Source organism: Schistocerca gregaria, chromosome X (genome assembly GCF_023897955.1).
Source record: "Schistocerca gregaria isolate iqSchGreg1 chromosome X, iqSchGreg1.2, whole genome shotgun sequence".
In the NCBI taxonomy this organism is placed as follows: Eukaryota; Metazoa; Arthropoda; class Insecta; order Orthoptera; family Acrididae; genus Schistocerca; species Schistocerca gregaria.
The window spans coordinates 530,658,395-530,680,323 of NC_064931.1; the positions used below are offsets into that span (position 1 = coordinate 530,658,395).

Sequence of the window (21,929 nt, forward strand, 5' to 3'; positions counted from 1 at the left end):
GTATTTTTTGTGATATACACAAACGAACAGTGTAAGTGATAAGTTGCATGTGTGTGCAAGAGGTGCAGAACAACACATATGCAAACACCGCACAACACAGTATTGCAAATATTCGACTTGAGAAAGAGAAAAAACACTCTAAACGTGTCATGCTAAGCATAAAAAAATATTTAACTGGTGCAGTATTTCATTACTTAAATAATGAATGACAGCTGCAGGCTTTCCAAAAACACCGATTACGATGTATGAAACTGAGTCAAAGATTTCTACTTCCCACACAGTTGTCAGTTCCTGTTACATTAGTGGTTTCTATTAGACAATAAACCTTTGTGTGGGTCAATACCCAATACTTCAAAACCACTTGCACTAGTGATTTGTAAATGTAACCATTTCATATACGCCATATGCACTGTTGCAACAATAAATCTCGAGTGAATTTTAAACCTCTAAAAGGGTGTATTAATTTTTCCCCTAGCAGTGCATTTTAAAAATTCACGTCATTTTTGAGTTAACGATTGTTGTTTCTAGTTGATTAAAATAAGCTCTCACTTTCATACCTCTTACAGGTGCCCTGTGACAAAAAAAAAATCCTGGTTAGACAACATTTATAAACAGCTGGTCATAGAAATGACATTAATAAAAATATTTCCATGATCCCAACAACCTTACCACCAATATTTCCTGCAGAAAGAAGTGGAAATGATGGTAATAAACATCTCTGTGTGTAAATTAAATAATGCAGAATTTCAAATGTTCCTGGAAAAATTTCCAAACAATAAGGTCCTGATGAATCAACAATCAAGAAAAACTACCATGTCAAAGTTCAAGAAGAGCAAGTTCAAAAATCTATTTATTGAAATTAATTTGTGTGCCAACTACCCCCCCCCCCCTCCCCCCTTCCCCGCCCATTTTGAGCTTCCTGAAAACTGATCAATTGTTTAATACTTTTAAACGCATCACAAAAAACATTAAATAGAAACATAAAAATTATATATGGCCTGTAGTGCGATGGAGTTTTATTTGGTTTAGTTTATGATCAAGAAATACATTTTTTTTTATAAATGTTTTTAAGTTGCTCCTCCCAATAGTGGGACCCTGATCTATGCCTCAATCTGTACTTATTTTCAATAAAATAATGCTGAAGTAATACAAGGAAAAGAAAGAGAGAATATCGGTGACTCAAACTTGTGGTTATCTGTGGGTGAAACAACAGTCATGAAGGAGATTGACTGCCAACATCGTCGTGGGAAAACTGACGGAATCTGAACCAGGAACATAAAACCTAAATGTCTCCAGGCTGCTGTAAGAAACAAACATTGAGTGAGTGCTAGGGTAGTTCATGATGCATTACGTGTTCGATGGCCTGCTCAAGAAAATGAGGGGGAAAATCTTGCTGATACTTATAGATGTAGCAGCATACATGCTTAATGTTGCTATAGCTTTGCAGTTATTTCATCCTAAGACAGTTCACATGACTTGTTTAGTATATGTCTTTATTGGTTGGCAGAGGAAATTTGAGTGAATTTTCCAGAAGCAAATGCCATGATTTCCTCTGTGAAAAGTGTGTTTGTGAAGGCACCATCAACAACGAAATTATTTACTGATATGAAGCAAGATAGTCATTTACCCTCAGAGACAATCCTCACGAGACAGAGAACATGAATTAAAGACAGCTCTAGATTACAGTGATCATTTAGAAAATGTGAAAAAGGAGCTAGACGTGATGGACAAAGCTGAAGCAGCAAATACCCTTGCTGCATGTAGTGCTTGCAATGGGACGAGTCTCCAGAGTAAATTAGTGTTTAAGCTCTGTTTAAGTGAACTCCCAGCCACAACCACACATTTGGAAGAAAAAATGATGCCTCTTATCTTGTGCCTTGCAGGTATACAGAAAGCTGTTGCCAGACATATACCAGGAGAAATAAGAAAGTGTCTTCACAATACAACTGAGAAAACTGAAGCAAAAATCAACATTTAATGTTTCTTCAGGATGTGAATAAAGTGCTACAAAGAGAATCCTAAAAAACAACTTAAGGTTTTTTTTATGTGACATAGCATCTTTCTCATACTGTTCTGTGACTTCGGGTGAAGAGAACTATATTTCTCTTCACAAAAAAATATAAGCAACAGAAGGAAATCATTTCTTTGAGAAAGCTGAGAAATACACTGACGGAAAAGATCTTAGAGTAAGGAAATTTCAGGAATATATTTGGCTAGGCAACATATTTAAATGATTAACATTTGAAGAGCGCAGGTTAATGTTAGTGCAACATAAGCCTTTGCAAAATAGAATGTGAACTGCTCATACATTAATAACTGTTGTAACCACCAGAAGGTTGAATGCAAGTATGCAAACTTGCATGCACTGTGTTGTACATGTGCCATATGTCAGTTGTTCGGCTGTAGTTCCATGCCTGTTGCACTTGGTCAATCATTGCAGTGATGGTTAAAGCTGTTTGTGGCTGATGCTGGAGTTGTCCGATGATGTCCCATATGTGCTCAAATGGAGACAGACCAGATCTGGTGATCAAGTAGGCCAAGGCAACATGTTGACACACTGTTGAGTTACAACAGAGTATGTGGGCAAGCATTATTCTGTAGGAAAACACCCCATGTAATACGGTTCACAAATGGCAGCACAAGTTGAATCACCAGAATGATGCACTATTTTGCAATCAGGGTGTGTGGGATAATCGCAACAATGCTCCTGCTGTCATACAAAATCACACTCGCGACCACAGTTCCAGATTTAAGTCCAATGTGTCTAGCAAGCAGGCATATTGGTTGCAAGCTCTCAACGGGTCTCCTCCTAATCAACACACAACCATCACTGGCATCAAAGCAGAACCAACTTTAATAAGTACACACAAAAGACCTCTACCCTGCCCTCCAATGAGCTCTCGCTTGACACCACTGAAGTCGCAACCAGCGGTGGTTTTGAGTCAGGGGGAATGCGTGCTACAGGGCATCTGTCTCTGAGCTATGCTTGAAATAACTGGTTTGTAACAGTTTGTAGTGTCACTGTGGTGCCAACTGCTGCTCAAATTGCTCCTGCAGATGCAGTATGATGCACCAGAGCCACACGATGAATACCATTCTCATGACCACTGCTGCCAGCAACATTTACAGTGGCTACGTTCCTACCAAGTCTTTCTGCAATATCACAGAAGGAACATCACTCTTTCACAGACCTATTACATGATCTCGTTCAAACTCAGTGAGGTGTTGATAATGGCATCTTTGTCACCTCAAAGGCATTCTTGAGTAACATCAACTCTCCACACCCAATCTCATAGTAACTAATCCTCACAATCATTATGGAGTGTATTTAAAGCAAACCGGATTTGCATCTTCATAGTGGCGCTACTAGCATCACTCATGCAACTGGCATGGAATTTGAATAGACATCATATTTCAGATGTAGAAACATGACTAACAACTTTTGTTTATATAGCAAAAGACTCCTTCTTGGAGTTGCAAACTTTTTCCCCATCAGTATATTTAACTGTTTATTGCAATAAGCACGTGTACCCCCCCCCCCCCCCCCCCCACTCACACACACACACACACACACACACACACACACACACACACACACACACACACACACACACACACACACACACAGAGAGAGAGAGAGAGAGAGAGAGAGAGAGAGAGAGAGAGAGAGAGAGAGAGTTAATATTAATTTTGTTGATGGCTCAGTTTAAAAATAAATTTACAATTTGATTACTTCATCAAAATTAAAACATTATGAGAAAGTTGAAATAATATATTTTATTTTATTTTTTAAGCATATTTTACAGTTTTTAGAGCATATTTACCAGATTTTTACTGCATGGATGCATGCATATATAAACACTTTAAGGCCCATATAAATCCTACCTCTCGTAATAATGCACAGTGTATGGAATGTTGCACAACATTACATATTACTTACCAGTGACATTTTCTCCACTGGCTACCAGTCGTGGGGCATGTATAGAGTACATATTTTTAGTGACTCTTGCTGGCTGCATTTCTCTCATTTTCTTTTAACTTTTATACTGCATGTTTTTTACTTTTTACAATATACCATTGCATTTTAGCTCAATACTTTCTGACTTTAAATTTCCTTTCTTACCATTTGGAGGCAATTACATTTTGTGTGAGCTTTGTATTGTCACATCATCACAATTTCTCACTGGGTTTTGAACACTGTCTTTGTGCATTACTGATACGTGGTTTGACTCCATTTACACAGCCGTTCCAATGTACAAACTACATTTATGTTGAAATTGTGACTGATCTTTCAATGGGGACATTGAGTGCTCATATGCAATTTTTTTTTTCAGTAGTGTAGCCTACAATCACCAACTCATACGAATAGATGATACATGGGACATCAGTGCTGACAGTTCCTTTTTCCATTTTGTGGTATGTTACTGTATGCCTCTTTTTCTTTGCTCCCAATTGGTGGGTGGATTGTGTAGGCATAGCTAGTCTGCTAACATCTTTGTTCAGATTCGGCAAGCTGCAGTTCTGTTGTTTCTAATTACCAATTGCATTGCATAGTAGTACTGTTAATTTTTGTAACATATTTAGCATTATATTTTCAATAAAGTCTCCTTCCTCATTACAATTTGTTTCTTCTGTAGTTCATATGTATAGGTGGTATGTGTGACAATAGTGGTGATCATGTACAAAGAAAATCATTTTTTCCATTTCGTGGCACGTAATTGTGAATCATTTTGTGTGCCGATTTGGTAGGCAGTTAGTATGAGCACAGTATGTGCATTGAGAAAGTAGTAATTTCTGTTGTGCTCTATTAGCAAGCTGCAGACCTTTTGTTAATGAACAGTTACAGTGCACATTGGTACTGTATACTTTTTGTTGGCTAGTGAAAACCATACTTTTAATACACCCTCCTTCCTCTTTACTTTTCATTGAACTGTGGGTTATGAACAGATGAAAGACATATAATGCTGTTTATTTCTGATGACATTCATTCGTTTTGTTTCATTTCATTGCCTGTAACTGAGCAGGTTATAGGTTCCTGTTTAGGGGAGAGATTGCTTGAGCTGTGATGCATGTGCTTGAAGAGTGTTTTTTATTCTGTTTCATTAAAGAGCTGCAGATTTTTTATTTTAATGACTCACTGTATTGTGCAATGATACTGTTTTGTAACATTTTAATTTTAGTTAACATTTCCATATAATATGTACACACAAGCATCTATGCTTTGGTATTTGTTTGCACCAAATTCCAAAGGAAAGAGTTTGTGTAACTAATTATAAAAAATATTTTTATTGAACTTAGGTGAACTGACGTGTAGCAGTGACATACAACATGCCAGAATGCACGCCTGTCACTCGTTGCTGCCCAACAGTATAATCTGTTTCCTCAGAGTGCCAACATATACATTGCAATGGGTGTTCATTGTACTCAAAATGGTAAACTTATAACAAAGGTTATATGTATAATTATTGTGACTGTACCATCTCTACATGTAGTGACACAATGTGCCTCATATACTTCATCTACTCAGGTCTGGTAACGTTGTCATATATGTTTAAAATAATTTCTGAATTTGTATTTGAGTAGTTTGGAAATATTTGTAGGTCAAGCTATCATCTTTATGCTTATTTTAGGTCTGATGATGTTCATCCTTGACCAACATCAATAACCTGATTTATAATCATTTGCTGTCTGTGACTGGATTTACAATAAAAGAAAAAAGTTTTGAATTGTATGCTTCCTCCATAGATTTTGTAATTTTTGGAGGAATCGATTTTTAATGTAATGAATGTTACAACTCTTAATCGCTCTTTAAATTCATAAGAGAATCCAGGGAAACATGTTTATAATGTTCTGGAGAGGAAGGTATGAAACTCCAGATGACACCGGTTCTGAAGTAGTTGCTCACCCCTGGCTCATCAGTCATATTTGAGGTAGTTGGTTGGCAAAGAGAATATAACATTCATTTCAGTAAAATGTATTCTTCTCAGTGTCGCAATTTTAACAAATGTTAGCATTCAAGGCTATACAATAAGGACACGAATTCTTGCCCAGGTTGCCTTGTTCATACAAAGATTGAATATACAAGTGCCTTGCAGCAACAGGATGTGTTGCATGGATGCATATGACAGGTATCTAACATGATCCTTTCCTAAAAGGAACTGCAAGGTATGCACTTGTTAGCAAGAAAGGCATGGGGTGGACAGTGGTATCGAACAGGAAGAAACTGACTGCTAAATGATATTATGTTAGTAATTACGTCTGCATCTCCTAATTATATGGAAAATGCTAGATATGTAAGCAGGCAATATCAGTCATCAGCTATGCTTTATTACTTTACTTATTGTGTCCTAACCAAACAGTAGCAACAAAATAGTCGGAATGATGCCTCATATTAAAACATTAGTGGAATGGAACACATTCTCTCCTAAAAAACACCATGTTCCAAGTCGTCCGATGATGAACTGTGAAACTCTGAAACCAATTCTGATTCTGATGATGTGGCAAGAAAACACACAAACAAATAGATACAGTGTAACTTCAAAACATTATAATGGCAGGGGGAGGGGTTGGAGGGGGAGGCACTCATATGATGAAGATTACAAATCTTGAAGAAAAATAATAATGATGTAATACTGTGGGAATTTAAACTACAGGTTAGAGCATGCATTAAACAAATTTAGTCTAATCAAGATGATTCATTGTGCAAAAACTAATATGGTAGTCTGGAAATGAGAGAAAAACATGCTCCCTGTAATTTAAACGTACTCATCAAGTAAAAGAGAGGTATAATCATAAATCACGAATGTAAGACATAAAATGTTAAAAAATACATAAAACTCAAAAACGAGCATTATTACCTTCTTCTAAATCCCGCATGTAGCCTTTGGCAAGAATGACGTCTTTTGTAAGAGCTTTGCATGCTGGTTGATCTGAGTGTTCTGGGTATTTCACTTTAAATGCTTTTAAACACTTTGAAGCTTCATTTATCCACTGTAGTTCATACAAGCACCTTGCAAGCCTGCAATATCACAATACAATACAAAGTTTAATAAAAATATGAAAATGGTCACAACAAATTCTACTACAACATGTTTTTAAAAAATGTATGAAAACTTAAAGAAAATCAAAGATGTAATATCACCTCACATTGGGAAACAATGGAGAAGGAAATCAATCATGTCCTTTCCAAGGTGGCTCATGAACAGATGAGAGACAAATGGCACTGTTTATATCCGATGACACTCATTCATTTCATTTCAGTGTCTCTAACTATGAGTACATTATAGGCTCCTTTTTAGGGGATGGATTGCATGGGCTGTGATGTATGTGCTCAAAGGGGTACCCCAAGTGAATAATCGATTACAAACACCTACTTCTGGTGGATATCATAATGCCAGCCTTCTGGAAGATTCCAAGATGCCAGCAAGTAATGGTTCACAGCAACTGGCGGAGAGTCTTCCATAACATCATGCACACTTGGGCCGATGCAGAAGTAGTAGTTCAGTCAGGGACTAGTGGCCAATGCTGACAGTCGAGGAGTGACTTCAGTGATGGAACAGTTATGTTAATCAGAAGAAACGTCCACACAATTAAGATTTTGATGAGTTCAGTGGTCAGATTAAGTAATTTCATAGTTTTAGAAGACATTTTGCTAATGCATTGGCAAGGAATCTTAAGTTATAAGTGGAACTGAAATTTCTGAACACTACATGTGTTGCCACAATTAATGGCACATGGGTGTTTCAACATTAATAAAGTGACCACTGATATTATCAGTTTTTGGAAGAAGTTATACTGTGATTCTCTATGTCAGTTTAACCCTTCACAATGTACTTTTCAAGTTCAATTTTACATTGGGGCTAGACACAATGACTGCTGTGAATTTGCATCTGAGTCATTCCAAAATTAATAAGCTGTATTTCCATTAAGAGACCTTTATCACTTCAAATATCATTAAATATAGATCCCTATAATCTTAGGAAACAGTGCAAAGGTTGGTTTCAGGAATATGGTAGAGTTCAACAACCATCTACATATCTGGATATTATTTAATAGTTGGCTATAACAAAGGGGATGGTTAAAAAGGCAACCATCCTGGCATCTGAAACTGTTTTAGGAAAACCTAAATCTGGATAGGTGTATGGGGATTTGAATCCCCATCCTCACAAATGCACGTCCAAAGTATTAAATATTGTGCCATCTCATTCAGTAGGGCAGTTACACATAAAATCTTCAGTTGATGTTCATATGTCATATTAGTGATATTAACTGTTTGACGTAACCTGGTTGTTGGTAGTAGTATTGTGTAGACCCAAATGGATTCTATTTCGTAGCTGACCACCATTCGTTTAATTTATTTGGTAAACAAGTAGATTTCTGCAGAAACATATTTATAGTAAATTCCTCATCCAGTGTTCCCGAGTTCAATGATTTAATTAATTGAACTTGCAACTGCATAATGACCACCTTAAGGTTAAAAACCAGTTGCACTTTAGTTTAGTATTTTATTCTAATTTCTTCACACACACACACACACACATACACACATACACACACACACACACACACACACACACACACACTCTGCAAAATATGAAATGTCTTCAAAAATTTCTTGCATGAATACAGTTACTATAAATTTGTGCTAGTATGAAATTTGTATATTTTAGCTACAGTTCTGAAGAGTGATTGACCTCACATCACCAACATGAGTACTACATTACAGAAGGCACAATACATGGTGAGGCTCATTTAAATATCATCAGAAAAAAAAAGACCAAGTGAAACTACAGGACTACATTATGAACAAAAAGAATGCCTCATTCAGTATCAGTTCATGAACACCACAATAAATTCACTGAGAAGTTTTAAGCACCATATAATGCACAGAGTGCCCAACAAAGAGTATTGGAAGCACATCAAGCTTTATTGACTGATGCAAAAATAGTAGTTTCAATATGTACTTCTATGATTATAATATGACTCATACATTTACCAGTTCATCTGTGGCCGTAATTATGTAATTTAATTGTAAAATGACCTCACGGGCACCCTGTATTTATTTGTATTTAACATCACAGTTTGAATCAAAGGTCAAACATATTCAGTAATAATGATTATTTTAGCTTTCAGAGCCATACATGATATGCGCATGCAGATTTTGCATTGAAATGCATGGCCTCATATTATAAAAATTAAGTTAAAATTCTATTTTACTTCTCAGAAGATGATGTGAAATACCGCCAAGAACCTCATATGCCTGCTGTGCTAGGGCATGTAGCAAACACTGTAATTCTGAAGCCTGTTTAAATTTATATGTACACAGTGTAGCAGAATGAACACCTTGATTTTTGAAAAGCCATACATATATACATACATCTGGAATATGCATGGTGCCCCCCCCCCCCCCCCCCTTCCCCAGCCTCCAAACTGACCAAGTTCAACATTATTTCACAGATCATATATAACGAAATGTACTTAAGACTGTGAAGAGCAGTTTTTTATTTTTAAAAATGTGAAAAGGTCACTATGATGAATTAACATTATACAATATGCATACAAAAAATTAATGTAATCTTCAGCACAAAAATATTGTGTTCTTGTGTTCTAGATGTATACTTGTACTCAGATACTTCCACCTGCAGAATTCAAGAATTATTACCTTACTGCAAATGGAAGAACTGGATTTGCAGTTCGGTTATTTCTGACATACCTTACTATCCAGTCTGGTTATGTTCCTCACACTCAATCCTTACATGCAGCAGGATCTTTGTTCAAGAATTTTTTAGCAATTCACTTCCTTAACATCATTTCCCAGCTTTTAGAGTGGAAAGTTTGCTTTTGCAAAACATTTAATGGTTCTTTTTCCAGAATAAACTTTGTCCTATTTTTCTTTTAGCATTGCTTAAGTTTCTGATGTATCATTTTTTTTATCTTGAGAAGAAGCAGCATTTTCTTGCCAGAACACAGAACTTTTCCAATTTAAATTTTTTCTCATCATATTTTTTCTTCCAATCCTTTCCACAGTTACAAACTCTGCAGAACAGTGTTTTCAGTTCTGTGCCATATAAGCCCTGAATAAGCAATGCTGAGATGTAGCATATGTATTCATACCTGTGCAACTCTCACATTTATAAATAACACCACAGATAACACCAAATTGATTTGAGCACATTTCTTTCTCTTATGGTGCCAGGTCCCACTGCCAAGTTGCCATATGAGTAAGGCAACTAAATAAGGTGACCAGACATCCCTTATTTAGTAGGATAGTCCCTTTCTTCTTGTCTCTGTCCCATATCTCTCTCTCTCTCTCTCTCTCTCTCCCTCTCCCTCTCCCTCTCCCTCTCTTTTTTTTTAAAAAAAGGTAGAATGGGATGCAAAAATATCCCTTATTTGTGGCAATGACTTATAGGCATAAAATGCTGTTAACAATAGTACTCAAAATTTCAAAATGTCCTGTTTAGCATCAGTTTGATGAATAGTTTAAAGATACCAACAACTGATAAAGAAAGGCAATTTTTATATGATGGGTCTACAATAATTATACAATCAATACCATGTGGAAACTTCACTTGGAACAGTACAGTTGCAGATGACAACTGAACTGTGCTGGTATGTGCTATTAATTAACAAAAATATTCACTCATGTTTGATGTGAATGCCACCAATAATAAAGACAACTTATTGATTGGCAACTCCATAGAATTGTTTCAGTTATTGTGATCACTTCTCAGTTTTGGTTATTGATAACTTGATGCCAGTGACTGGGTTTAATTTGTACAGCACTGAAGATGATCACTATGTGGTAGAAAATAGATTCTGCTATCAATAAAACAACAATATTACAGCCAATGCTGACCTTCCATTTAATTTTAATAATGAAAACTGTAAACACACACACTTGAGTGTGAGTTAAATGAAATTCATTACATTTATGAATTTGGTAGAGGTTAGTATTGTGCTCTGCATTTGTGAAATAATAAAATACAGCGAACTTCAAATATTGCAGACGATACTGGTCCATACGATGAGTACGTGCACATTAAACAACATGTATCACTGAAAATATTAGAAACACGAAAAGTGGAAAAAACATAACCCAGTGACTGTTGCACAGCCAAGGCTTTAAAATATTAGAATCCCTTCTTTGTTTACCGAAACTGATGACCCCACAGAACGAGTATTTTGTCATGTGAATGGTTTTGGACAAATGACAAGAGCATTCCTTCAGTACAGACTTCAAATGCTATGTTGAGTGATAAGATGAACTTTATTTACACTTGTGCATATTTTTCAAACATCGTATGTGGTAAAGCACTTACTGAAGAAGACCCATTCATCAGCAAAATATAAATGAGGAATGACTCTTGCACTAATAATTCTACAACATTATTGGCTTGGAGTGAATTCAGAGCTACTACATATGTAAGTTACACATTATTTATTATTTATTTTTATTTATTTATTATTTTCAAAACCTTCGTCTTTATGACTAAACAATTTTATGAATTCCCTTTTGCCCTTGATTCACTGAGAAAAAATGTAACAGTCACTTTACAACTGATGTGACACAAGAGAGTAATTTATTAATTTACTGATACACTATTGGATTTATGCCAGTGATCTCTGATCCATGCAGAGGTACACTGTCTACTTGCAATTGTGTTACCAAAAATTGGTTAATTTGTTGATATTTACACCCATAAACTAAAGCTATTTAAAGCTATCAGTGGTACAACATTTCATTTAGATGTAATGTCCTAAAAAATGGTATTCATTAGATACTTTCATATATAAGGCCAGAATTTGCATCTATGTCTTTATTGCAACTGTGAAATTTTTTTTGTTCTCCAGCAATTACTCAGCAAGTTTGGTGTTTATTTAAATATTGTTTTTCTTAGTCAATTCAGTGACCATTTTCTGGCACCCAGAATATCAATATTTTATATAATATTGGCATCATTTAATTGAGAATAAATAGTGAAACCCAGTATATAAATTAAATAACAATGCTCGCTACAATGACTTTATCACAGAAATTATTTACTATAACAAATTATTCTGAGAAACAATGTACATATCATAAACATTATGAATCAGAATATCACAACACTATCTCAATGTATACACATTTATAGAAAGTAATTAAATGCACCTCTATTTACACTTTGAGTTCTTGGTATAGTGTAACACCTACCAGACTTAATTACATACCTGAAATGTGCTTTAACATAATTTGGATCCAACTGAAGAGCAATATGGCAGTCTCTCATAGCAGCATACATGTCACCATCCCTAAAATACAATGAATCTCTGAGCTGTCTTCAGATCTATATAAAATTAATACTGCAGGATAGTGATACAATAATAAGACCAGCAAACGTTTTTCAATTGTATAACAAATTTTCTGATCACCTCAGAGCATCATACCTATAAAAATAATATATAAGGCTGTCATATCTGGAACAGATAACAGCACTTCAACACACAAAAGATTTAAAGCTAATTAGTGGCCAGTTACTTCTTTCAGGTTACAATTCTTATAAATGAAGTGGTAACTGATGAACAGATGACAACAGCAGTGAATTCAGTCAAATATATACACTGCTGTGACCAACTGGAAACTTTGACTTTTAATAGAATGGTATAAACTGTGGTAATGATAAAATTTGTGTGTCACACTGAATAGATGCTTTCAGACACGTGTCCTACCAAAACTCACCAACATGACATATATCCTATCAAAAACCACCAACACAGTCAATGAAACACAGTCCACATTAAATTTAAAAAAACAATTAGAAATAGGATATACAATGTTAGAAGAGCTGAAATTAAATATAATTTTTGCAGGAAACATCATTTTATGATACTGACTGCAAAAGAGGTCAAAACAAAAATACGAAAAAAAATATCTGGGGCGCAAACTAACTGCATTTAATGAGTGAAAACAGTAATGCAATGTCTCACTGCATGCAATTAAACAGGCTAATCAAGTAATCAGTATATGAATACGTTTTCATTTAAAAAATTGTTATATACTTTGGGGAGGCAACATAAGGCCAGCTACTCATCAAATCATGAAAACCAAACATAAGCTCCACAAGATTACGGTCTTATTAACTTGCTTACCATACCACACACCGGATATGGCCCTCCTCAAATACTGACTTAACACACATGTTGTTAATGCGCAGGCATTGTTGTACTGGTTAATCTCTCTCCTATTTTTTCCGTGGTGGACATTCTAACAAGAAGATCCCATCTCACTTCCACCTCAGAATGATTCTGCCGCCGTCACTGTACATTTTGTGTTAGGATCATGAAGACAAGATAAGAGAAATTAGGGCTTCTATTGAGGAATACAGACAGTCATTTTTCACTTTGCTCCATTTGCAAATGAAACAGGAAAGGAAATTACTAGTATTGGTGCAAGATACCCTCACCATACACCATAGTGGCTTGCGGAGTATGAATGCAGATGAAGATATGCAGTCCTAGTTACCCAATATGTGTGTGTGTTTCTCATGGATTCCACTCTACATGGGCACATTTTCACCACTGTATGAGAACTTTCCAACGTTATCAAGTGGATAATGTTACATACTTTATTTTCTCCAATTCAGCGTGCTTCATGACCCCCTGTTCCAAGAAAACTGAAGACGTGTGGAGAGGATTGACTCACTTTATCAACAATATAATATTGCATGTATTCCATCCTACTGTAAAAGGTCAGCCAATCCTCTTCACATATGTTTTCAGTTTTCTTGGGGAAATGGTTCTTGAGACACAGAGAATCGGACAGAATAAAGTATGTAGTATTATCTACTTGATATTGTTGAAAAGGACTAATATAGATGTGAAGATGTGCTCATTTGTAAAGAAATCTCTGGATATCAAACCAGTCTCTGAGCATTTATGTGGAACTAACACTGCATATGGGAAGTGGAATGAGATTGTGGATTTTGTTATCAGCATACCCACCAAAACTACTATCTACATGTCTTAATGCTATCCTGTTTATATCCTGAGCTGAATCTTCCAAGTCAAGCCATTGTAATACATTGCATTATTATGACATATCCTACATCATTATCAGATAATGCCTGGGTGAATAAATAATAATCATTTTAAAAGAATGCTGTTAGACAGCCAACATCTATGGTTTCCATTCATCTTTGTTAACCCAAGCACAAAAACTGATAACCTCTACTGTGGTCTCCAAATCATTATGCGGTACAGAAACACTATTACAATATCTGGTACTGAGTTGTACACTGTGTGTGCTTCTTGATTGGTAAATTAAACATACAAAAATATTGTGGCGGAGGGGAGTGGGGAGGAGGGGCCAGGAGGGGAGTGGGAGGGAGAACCCAAAATATTAAGAGAAAATTTTTTATCAGGTGAGAAAACCAAAGAAAAATATATTCTGAAGGATTTGTTCAACTTGCTGAGGAAAGAAACAATTTACTCTTTGGCTTAGACAGAGGATATCATCAGCATTTTGTAACCATCAGAGGATTTCTGAGGATTTCTTTGTGTCTCCAATATACTCCCTGACCTCCTCCAAACCTGGGAATGAGTTGAATTTTCTCAGTCACATTATTCTTAAGAAAGCTGACTGTGTCTTTTCAAAGACCATGTGATGCTTTTAGCCTTACAGGATGAGGTTACAATAGAACTGAATCGCTTCGAGGAGTTAAACGGTTTAAATGGCCTAACCTGAGGACATCACACACATCCATGCCCGAGGCAGGATTCGAACCTGCGACCGTAGCGGTCACGCGGTTCCAGACTGTAGCGCCGAGAACCACTCGGCCACTCCAGCCAGCTTTGAGGAGTAAAAAATGCTATTTTTATGAGGACTTAAAAAACACAGCAAATAATCAGTCAATCGTGGATTCATGCCCCTTCTGAGTCCTGATGAATTATTTTCAAAATTGACCGTTGTTAGTATTCATATAAGATCAATCATTCAGAAGCATATATTCAACTACTGTTGAACAAAGCTTCCAAAGCCATTCTGGTATTAAATACTCATTTTGGGCTCTATAAACACAGCAGGTCATCTCTTGGCATTGATAGTGCACCAGTAATTGTTCCGAGATTTAATGCCAACATTCCACAATGCATCAATTATCTGGATGACATTGTAGTGACAGGAAGAACTCCATGGCCAGGTTGGGCATTTTCTCTGCCCGAGGGCTAGGATTTTGTGTTGTCCTCATCATTTCATCATCCATGAAAGTGGCTAGACTGGACTATGTCAAAATTGGAACTTTGTACAGGCACTGATGATGGCACAGTTGAGTGCCCCACAAACCAAACATCACCACAGAAAGAACTCATAAGGCGCATACGTCTCACGTCCAGCAAGTATTTTCAGTCTTTTTGAAAGCTGTATTAAAATGTACCTCATCAAAATGCTCATTTTTTAAGTGTTCTTTAAGTACATAAAATATAATCACACCCTTGAAGGCCCTACACTATTGTCAGAGAATTTGGAAGCCATTTGCCATATTCCAATACCAAAGAATGTAAAGGACCTTTTTTATATGCAAGTTTACATACTATGCCCGATTCATTCAGTAGGTATAAGAGTTTCACATTTCTGCGAGATATGTCACAGATGTTAAGGATCCCCTCTTGGGACAGGTTTATCAGTTCATACAAACCAGGTGGCTGCAGGCCCTTCCTTTGGCAGTCTCTTTAGAGCTTCATTGCTTCTTTTCACAATGTCATGCCCTCCATCATTTTACAGGAGTCCTATTATTGAATCAAAATGACAGTCACTATCAAGCAGTGATTTCAGAGATTCTGCACTCTCATATACCACATTTATCCGATTATAAGACAAGGTTTTTCCAAGATTCGTCATTTGAAAAATACAGCATCATCTTATATTCAGAGAGTATGCAATTGCTGATGAGGTCAACATTTTTACATTCTTTAATAAATTAATATGGGGACTGTCTTACATTAACAGGTGGCGCTTTGGCTATAGAGGTTCATTCTGTCCTGAAAGATAGGTCACAGCAAAGAATGCTTGCACTTAAATGTGCTTGAGATTTCCCTACACGGTGAAGTGCTTGATACAATGTCGACCTTGCTCAACCCATCACATGAAATTTGACTCAAGGCACTAGCGCGAGGGATATGTGAGATGCTATGTATTAGCCACTACAAGAATCTCATGCTCTGCTTAAAAATTGCTAATTCTGTGCAACACTGGAAGAAATAACATTAAATTCCCTCAACTTACATACTTTTGTTGTATTTAAACAGGTCTCTAATGAAAGTTCTCATAGATATGGATACCCATATACATACATTTATGCCCCTTTTTAAGTCAGCTTAACATACATGGCGAAGGTCTTGATTCTGAATCCAAGTCAGTATTTTATTTGTTTATGAGAAACTGTAATGATTTTCAACTTGAGTTGTAAATGGTAATTTTGGTCGCTGTTCACATATTAGAATACTGTGGAAAAATGTTACCAGCATTTAATTAGCTTTGGAGAAAGTTGAGGACATTCAGATGAAATGAGAAAGAAAATTAATGTAGAATTAAATGTCTAACAATCTAAATAAATCACATTAAACTGATTGCAATTATTATCGGAAGAATAAATTACAGCGGAAAGACCTGTTTTGGAGATAGTATCAACAGACGTATAACTACATCACAGGTTCAAGAGTTGGACTGAGTTGTGATTGCAGTCTTTTATTTACAGATTAGTTGTTGCTTTTATCTATATAATTTGCACTCTGGAAGATATTACTTCCCAAGTTACTGCTCAAGAACAGCACTACGGAATGTTGGATGGGGCACAGTGAAACAAGCTTGGCTGTGAGCGAGCAGAAATTACATCTTGTTGACAACCATGGGGACGTATACTGCATACTTTGGCTTTTTATGAACATCTACTATGTTTAAACTGCAGTTTGTCTGAATCCACTTGCATTTGGAATCGAATTGGCTTTAAAATTGAACAAATACTCAACAATAGCATACATTTCTGCAGGATATGCTTAAATTCTAGGTTGGGGCCAGTGGCGTACTTAGATCTTTTGTGCTGCCATGTTGTCAACACTCACTGTGAGGTATGAGGGGAGCAATTGGAAGTGTGTCAGTTGCTCGTTCCAGAAGTGAAATTCACTGTTTTCAGGAGAAGAAGGGGTGAGGGGGAGGCTGTATTCTCAGATCCCATTGGACTTGCAACCTCAGAAATTGCAACATATTCAGAAGAAACAACCAAATTTTTGTGACAATGATGATGACAAAAAATAGTAATACCACGAACGACTGTCTAAGTAAACAAAAAAAGGCTATGAAGATAAAAATAGTGCAAACAGTTTCTTTTTGTTTATTTTATTTCTCTTTGCATCATCAAAATGCAGATAATAAACTGGCATAAGCTTAGAATAGGTGCATGTTAACTATTTAAGTAGAGAAAGTTTGCAATTTTGATTAATCAGAATATGTTAAAAAATAAATTTTTGTGAAGGAGCCGCTTAGAAAAAGGGGGCTCTTTTATATTCAGGGTTGTCTTATAATCGGGTAAATATGGTATTGTGATTACTTCATCAGTCCCAAAGGGCCATTTTCAGAATGAAGAACTGGTCCAGCAACCTGTGTATTCACCATGGATCAACCTGGATATTGCATTTGGGCCTCAACAATGCCAAGCTTGTCAGAACAGCAACTTGTACCATATTAGTTGTAACCTACACCAACCCAGTCAAGTTTGGGTGCATGCAGACTTTGTAGGTCCATACCATGGGGTCATGTTGCTGATTTTAATAGAGGCTTATTCTGATTTCTCATACATCATCAAAATTCATCATCCACGACAGAAAATACCGTTACTGTCCTTGTCTCCATTTTTTCTATTGAAGTAGTCCCATCAACTCTGGATAGTGATAATGGACCCCAGTTTACTTCTGTTAGTTTTCAACAATTTTGCACCTGCATCAACCATATTAGCGCATTTTCTGTTCACACTGCCTCAACTGTCATGGCCAAATGTTCCCATTTAAAAAACAGGTGGAAGAACTATTAACATCCAAGCCTATCAATTCAGCACTGCTTTCCTTTTTAACCTCTTACTATGTGATGCTGATCCACAATTGAGCCCAGTAGAGCTCTTGTATGCACGCACTCATCGATCCTCATTACGTCCGTTGCAGCCTCCATTGGAAGAAGAAGAAATTACAATTTTAAGGTGGGTGACCCCATCTGGGAGTGTATGATTCAACATATATCTGGCTGGGACCTTTCTCCAGCCACTGTCCAACACCTTTATGGATCTGAACCCAAATGATAAACAAGAGGGCTTTCAGTCTGTGCCAGGTCTGATGTAAGACCCATAGACCTGCACCAAGCCACGAGTCCAAACCGCTGTCACCTCCAACATATCCAGGAGCAGCTCTTCTCCACTGACAGCATCTGAAGTCACATCCCCAGCCTTGGCAACATAATACTCCCACATCACCTTCCACGGTACCGGCCAGGATGCTTCTGAACTTATCAGCTAACTCAAGGGGGAGCAATCCTTTAATCCCATCAGTTATATTGACGGCTCACTCGCTATAATTATATACACATCTGGTAAGGCACCTAGGCATGACACAGAATGATACATCTGCCAGCACCAGCCAGGTCGCGTGAGAAACACACCTGCGGCAGGTGAAGGGCTGCCACATCTAACTTGGCAACCAGGCAATGATTAAAAGCTCTCCAATGTATGTATTGACAATGACCCTACACTACATGGTTTCTTCATTGACTGTGATTTGGACTATGTTGTTATCAACCAACAGTGTTTGGCTGGCACATGGATTAGCCTGTCTGTTTAATGCAGGACCGTCTTTGCTTCCTGTTCAACTGATCCTTGGTTTTCAATGAACAAACTGATGTTATATGGGTGCACCAAGAGAGTGGTTCATATTTGAGTGATTCCTAGTTGAACCTACAGTGATCTCCTGCACTCAAGTGTGAATTATTCACCTAACATTCAGAGTACCGTGTTGAACATGTGGTATCCACCTCCAAAAGTCTTTGTTTTGTGTTTTTCTAGATGAGTCAGGAACTATTACTTCCTGTGATTTTATTTTAAATATGTTGCACTTAATAAAATCTGTGTTCTGAAGAAACAAACTTACAACAATATGTTTGTAGTGTTAATTGAACCCATCCTTTTGCTCTTTCCTCTTCTCCTTCCCTCACTATTTCCTTTTCATGTACCCCACTGATCACTTTCCTGTCATCCCCCAATAAGTCATCTTACAACTTCTACATATTCTTCTACATACTTTATCGTTTTCAGCATCCTTTTACACCTCAAACTTTGTTCATTAATCCATCTTCCTTCCTGTTTAACACATTCTTTTCATTGTACCATGTATCACAATCAAACATGCATTCTTCATATATGAAATCAGTGTACCCCTTTCCACAAGTGTACTCCACTTAGGGATAATTGGGTGCATATGACACCAGTTGTTTCTGTGCCCTAAAACAAAACAAAACTTTGGGATGAACCTTTTTGTGTGCAAAAGTGTTGTATAAATAGGTACAGAAAGTTCTGGCAGAATGTAAATAATTTAGGAGTGAAGGTAACAACTCAAAAAATAGTTGAATCACAAACAAGCACGTTAAAAAGGATGAAATCTTTGTGTACAGCTACATGGTGCCAGGTGATTACACAATGCCAATATAGCAGACATCCTTGCGGAAGCAAATACACAGCAATATATCAACTCCGCCAGTAACGCAAATCATTGAAAGAAAGCAGGAACTGACACGAGTGAAGAGATCTTATCCTCTCTCTGATTTACCAAAACTGCTCTGAAGAGTACCATTACTCATTACAGCAGTTACTGGGCACCTGAAACATTTGCCTGAAATTCTCCTCATGGTCTCTCATACGACTGATGGCTTAGCTGAATGATTAACAGAGTTAAGGAATTACTGCCATTATCTCTTTTTGCTCTCTTCTATGGTGGAATTACCCTTTCATTACATGAAAAGCTGCAAGATTTCCAACTGATTATCTACACTTCAAGTTCTGCAGAGCCAACTGCTTGTTCCTGTTTGCAGAGTGGCACACACTGCTCCACCAGACAACAGGTTGTCTTCTACACTGTCCTGAAGACTTTGGTGTGCATGAATCAGTGGCATGGTGCACCACGCAAAAAACACTTCACAGTCAGGGCAACCACACCCCAGATAAATCATGATGAGAAATAATACCGCTTCAGCTGTAAAATCATTTTATCCTTAGGTACTACCAGTTTCAAAGCACTTACAGCTGCATCTTCTTGTGCAAACTGAAGTCAAGTCGTGATATACGTAACATATTACAAGATGACCCAGCGTTCATAGTCAGTCCCATGGAATAGTTATCTGCAAAAAATGCATATGTCCTAAAAGAAATAAGATATGGTCAGGCTGTGCCACACTATGTAAGGACTTATCTCATTGCACTGCCATTCTGGAAGATGTTGCGGCACAGGCAACTGCATTGAACAGAGCTACTGATCCATGCCACACTATGGATGTCATCGACATGCACAGAACTGTGCTACTGTTTTTCAGAGCATCATTAACATAGAAACAACGTGTGGCACTGAAGTGGGTATAACAAAAAATAAAGTGAAAGGAGTTGCTTCAACTTCTATTCTTGATGGCCCTTGTATATTTGTTGGTTGTAATTTTAATTTTAGTACTGTCAATAATGATACCTCCAGTCATTGTAATGGTTGGTTTACTATTGCCACTGTAAGAAGTGGTAGTAGTGGTCCTGCCACTGTTGGGTTGGAGAGCTTGGATTCACATAATGTGATTCCTTACTGTGATGTCAGTAGGTACTGGGAGATGAAGAAGCTAGCACAGGACAGAGTAGCATGGAGAGCTGCATCAAACCAGTCTCAGGATTGAAGACAACAACAACAACAACATACTGTCATGTCATATTGGTGAGGTAGCTAATAAGGATTTTGTAAGGGATATGTCCTCAGAGAAACAAGACATGATGCAGATTTCTTTACAATATCTTTGTTTCTTTTAGGACATCTGCCTTGTTTCTGGATATCTATTCCATGAGACTGACTGTGGATGCTGGATGTTCCTGTAATATGTTACACATATCATTACTTGACTCCAATTTGCACCTGAAGATGTAGCTTTAAGTGCTGTGAAATAAAGGAATTTTGCAGCTGAAGTAGTTTTATTCTCAACATTGTGGATCATGCTGCTGACATGAACAAACAATTCCTGGATGCTGCCTATACATTCTAACACAGCCAGCTGACTATTCAGCATCCAGCTTGCCTCGCTGAGCACTCATCTTGGCAGCTTGCTTAACAGCGCTGCTCTGTTGGTAGATGTATCTAGACTGGAAGGCGGTCACTCGAATGTAGATCAACAGCAGTGTGTGTGTGTGTGTGTGTGTGTGTGTGTGTGTGTGTGTGTGAGAATGGAGACCATAACAAAATATTTGTTTTGGAGAAGAACTCTCTAGCTTTGCAGAAGCATGTGCTCTGTCCCATATTCAGAAGACACCAATCTTGATTCACATTTCACAGAAGAATTTATGACAAGAGCATATTAGTTTATCATCAACAGTAAATAAGTTAGAACTCCATGAGAAAGATTGGTTCTACAAGTAGGAGCAGTTCCTCATTTATATACCAGTTTACGGAAACATCAATTCCAAATATGACACAAAAGAAAATCACTGGTAAGACTTTTTGCAAAGGAGAAGATGTGGCAGAGAAGACGGTAACTCAGAAGAAGAATCTACCATATCTGCCAGTATTTCTTCTGCCTGAGAAAATGCAGGAAATGAATCATTACCAGACACTGTAACAGTTCCATTAAAAACAACATTGAAGGAAGGAAAGGAATTCAGCAATCACTCACAAAT

General features: G+C 37.0%; 1 protein-coding gene across 3 annotated transcripts in view; it reads right to left on the reverse strand.

The window, feature by feature from the left end:
- Nucleotides 1–21,929, reverse strand: part of LOC126298867 (WD and tetratricopeptide repeats protein 1-like) — a 214,222-nt gene that overhangs the window by 69,029 nt on the left and 123,264 nt on the right. For all 3 annotated transcript variants that reach the window (XM_049990378.1, XM_049990380.1, XM_049990379.1), the window contains exons 11-12: nt 12,214–12,294; nt 6,858–7,018 (exon numbers count right to left, since the gene is read on the reverse strand). In XM_049990378.1, coding sequence (XP_049846335.1) covers nt 6,858–7,018; nt 12,214–12,294 — 242 coding nt within the window. The remainder of the gene's footprint in view (nt 1–6,857; nt 7,019–12,213; nt 12,295–21,929) is intronic.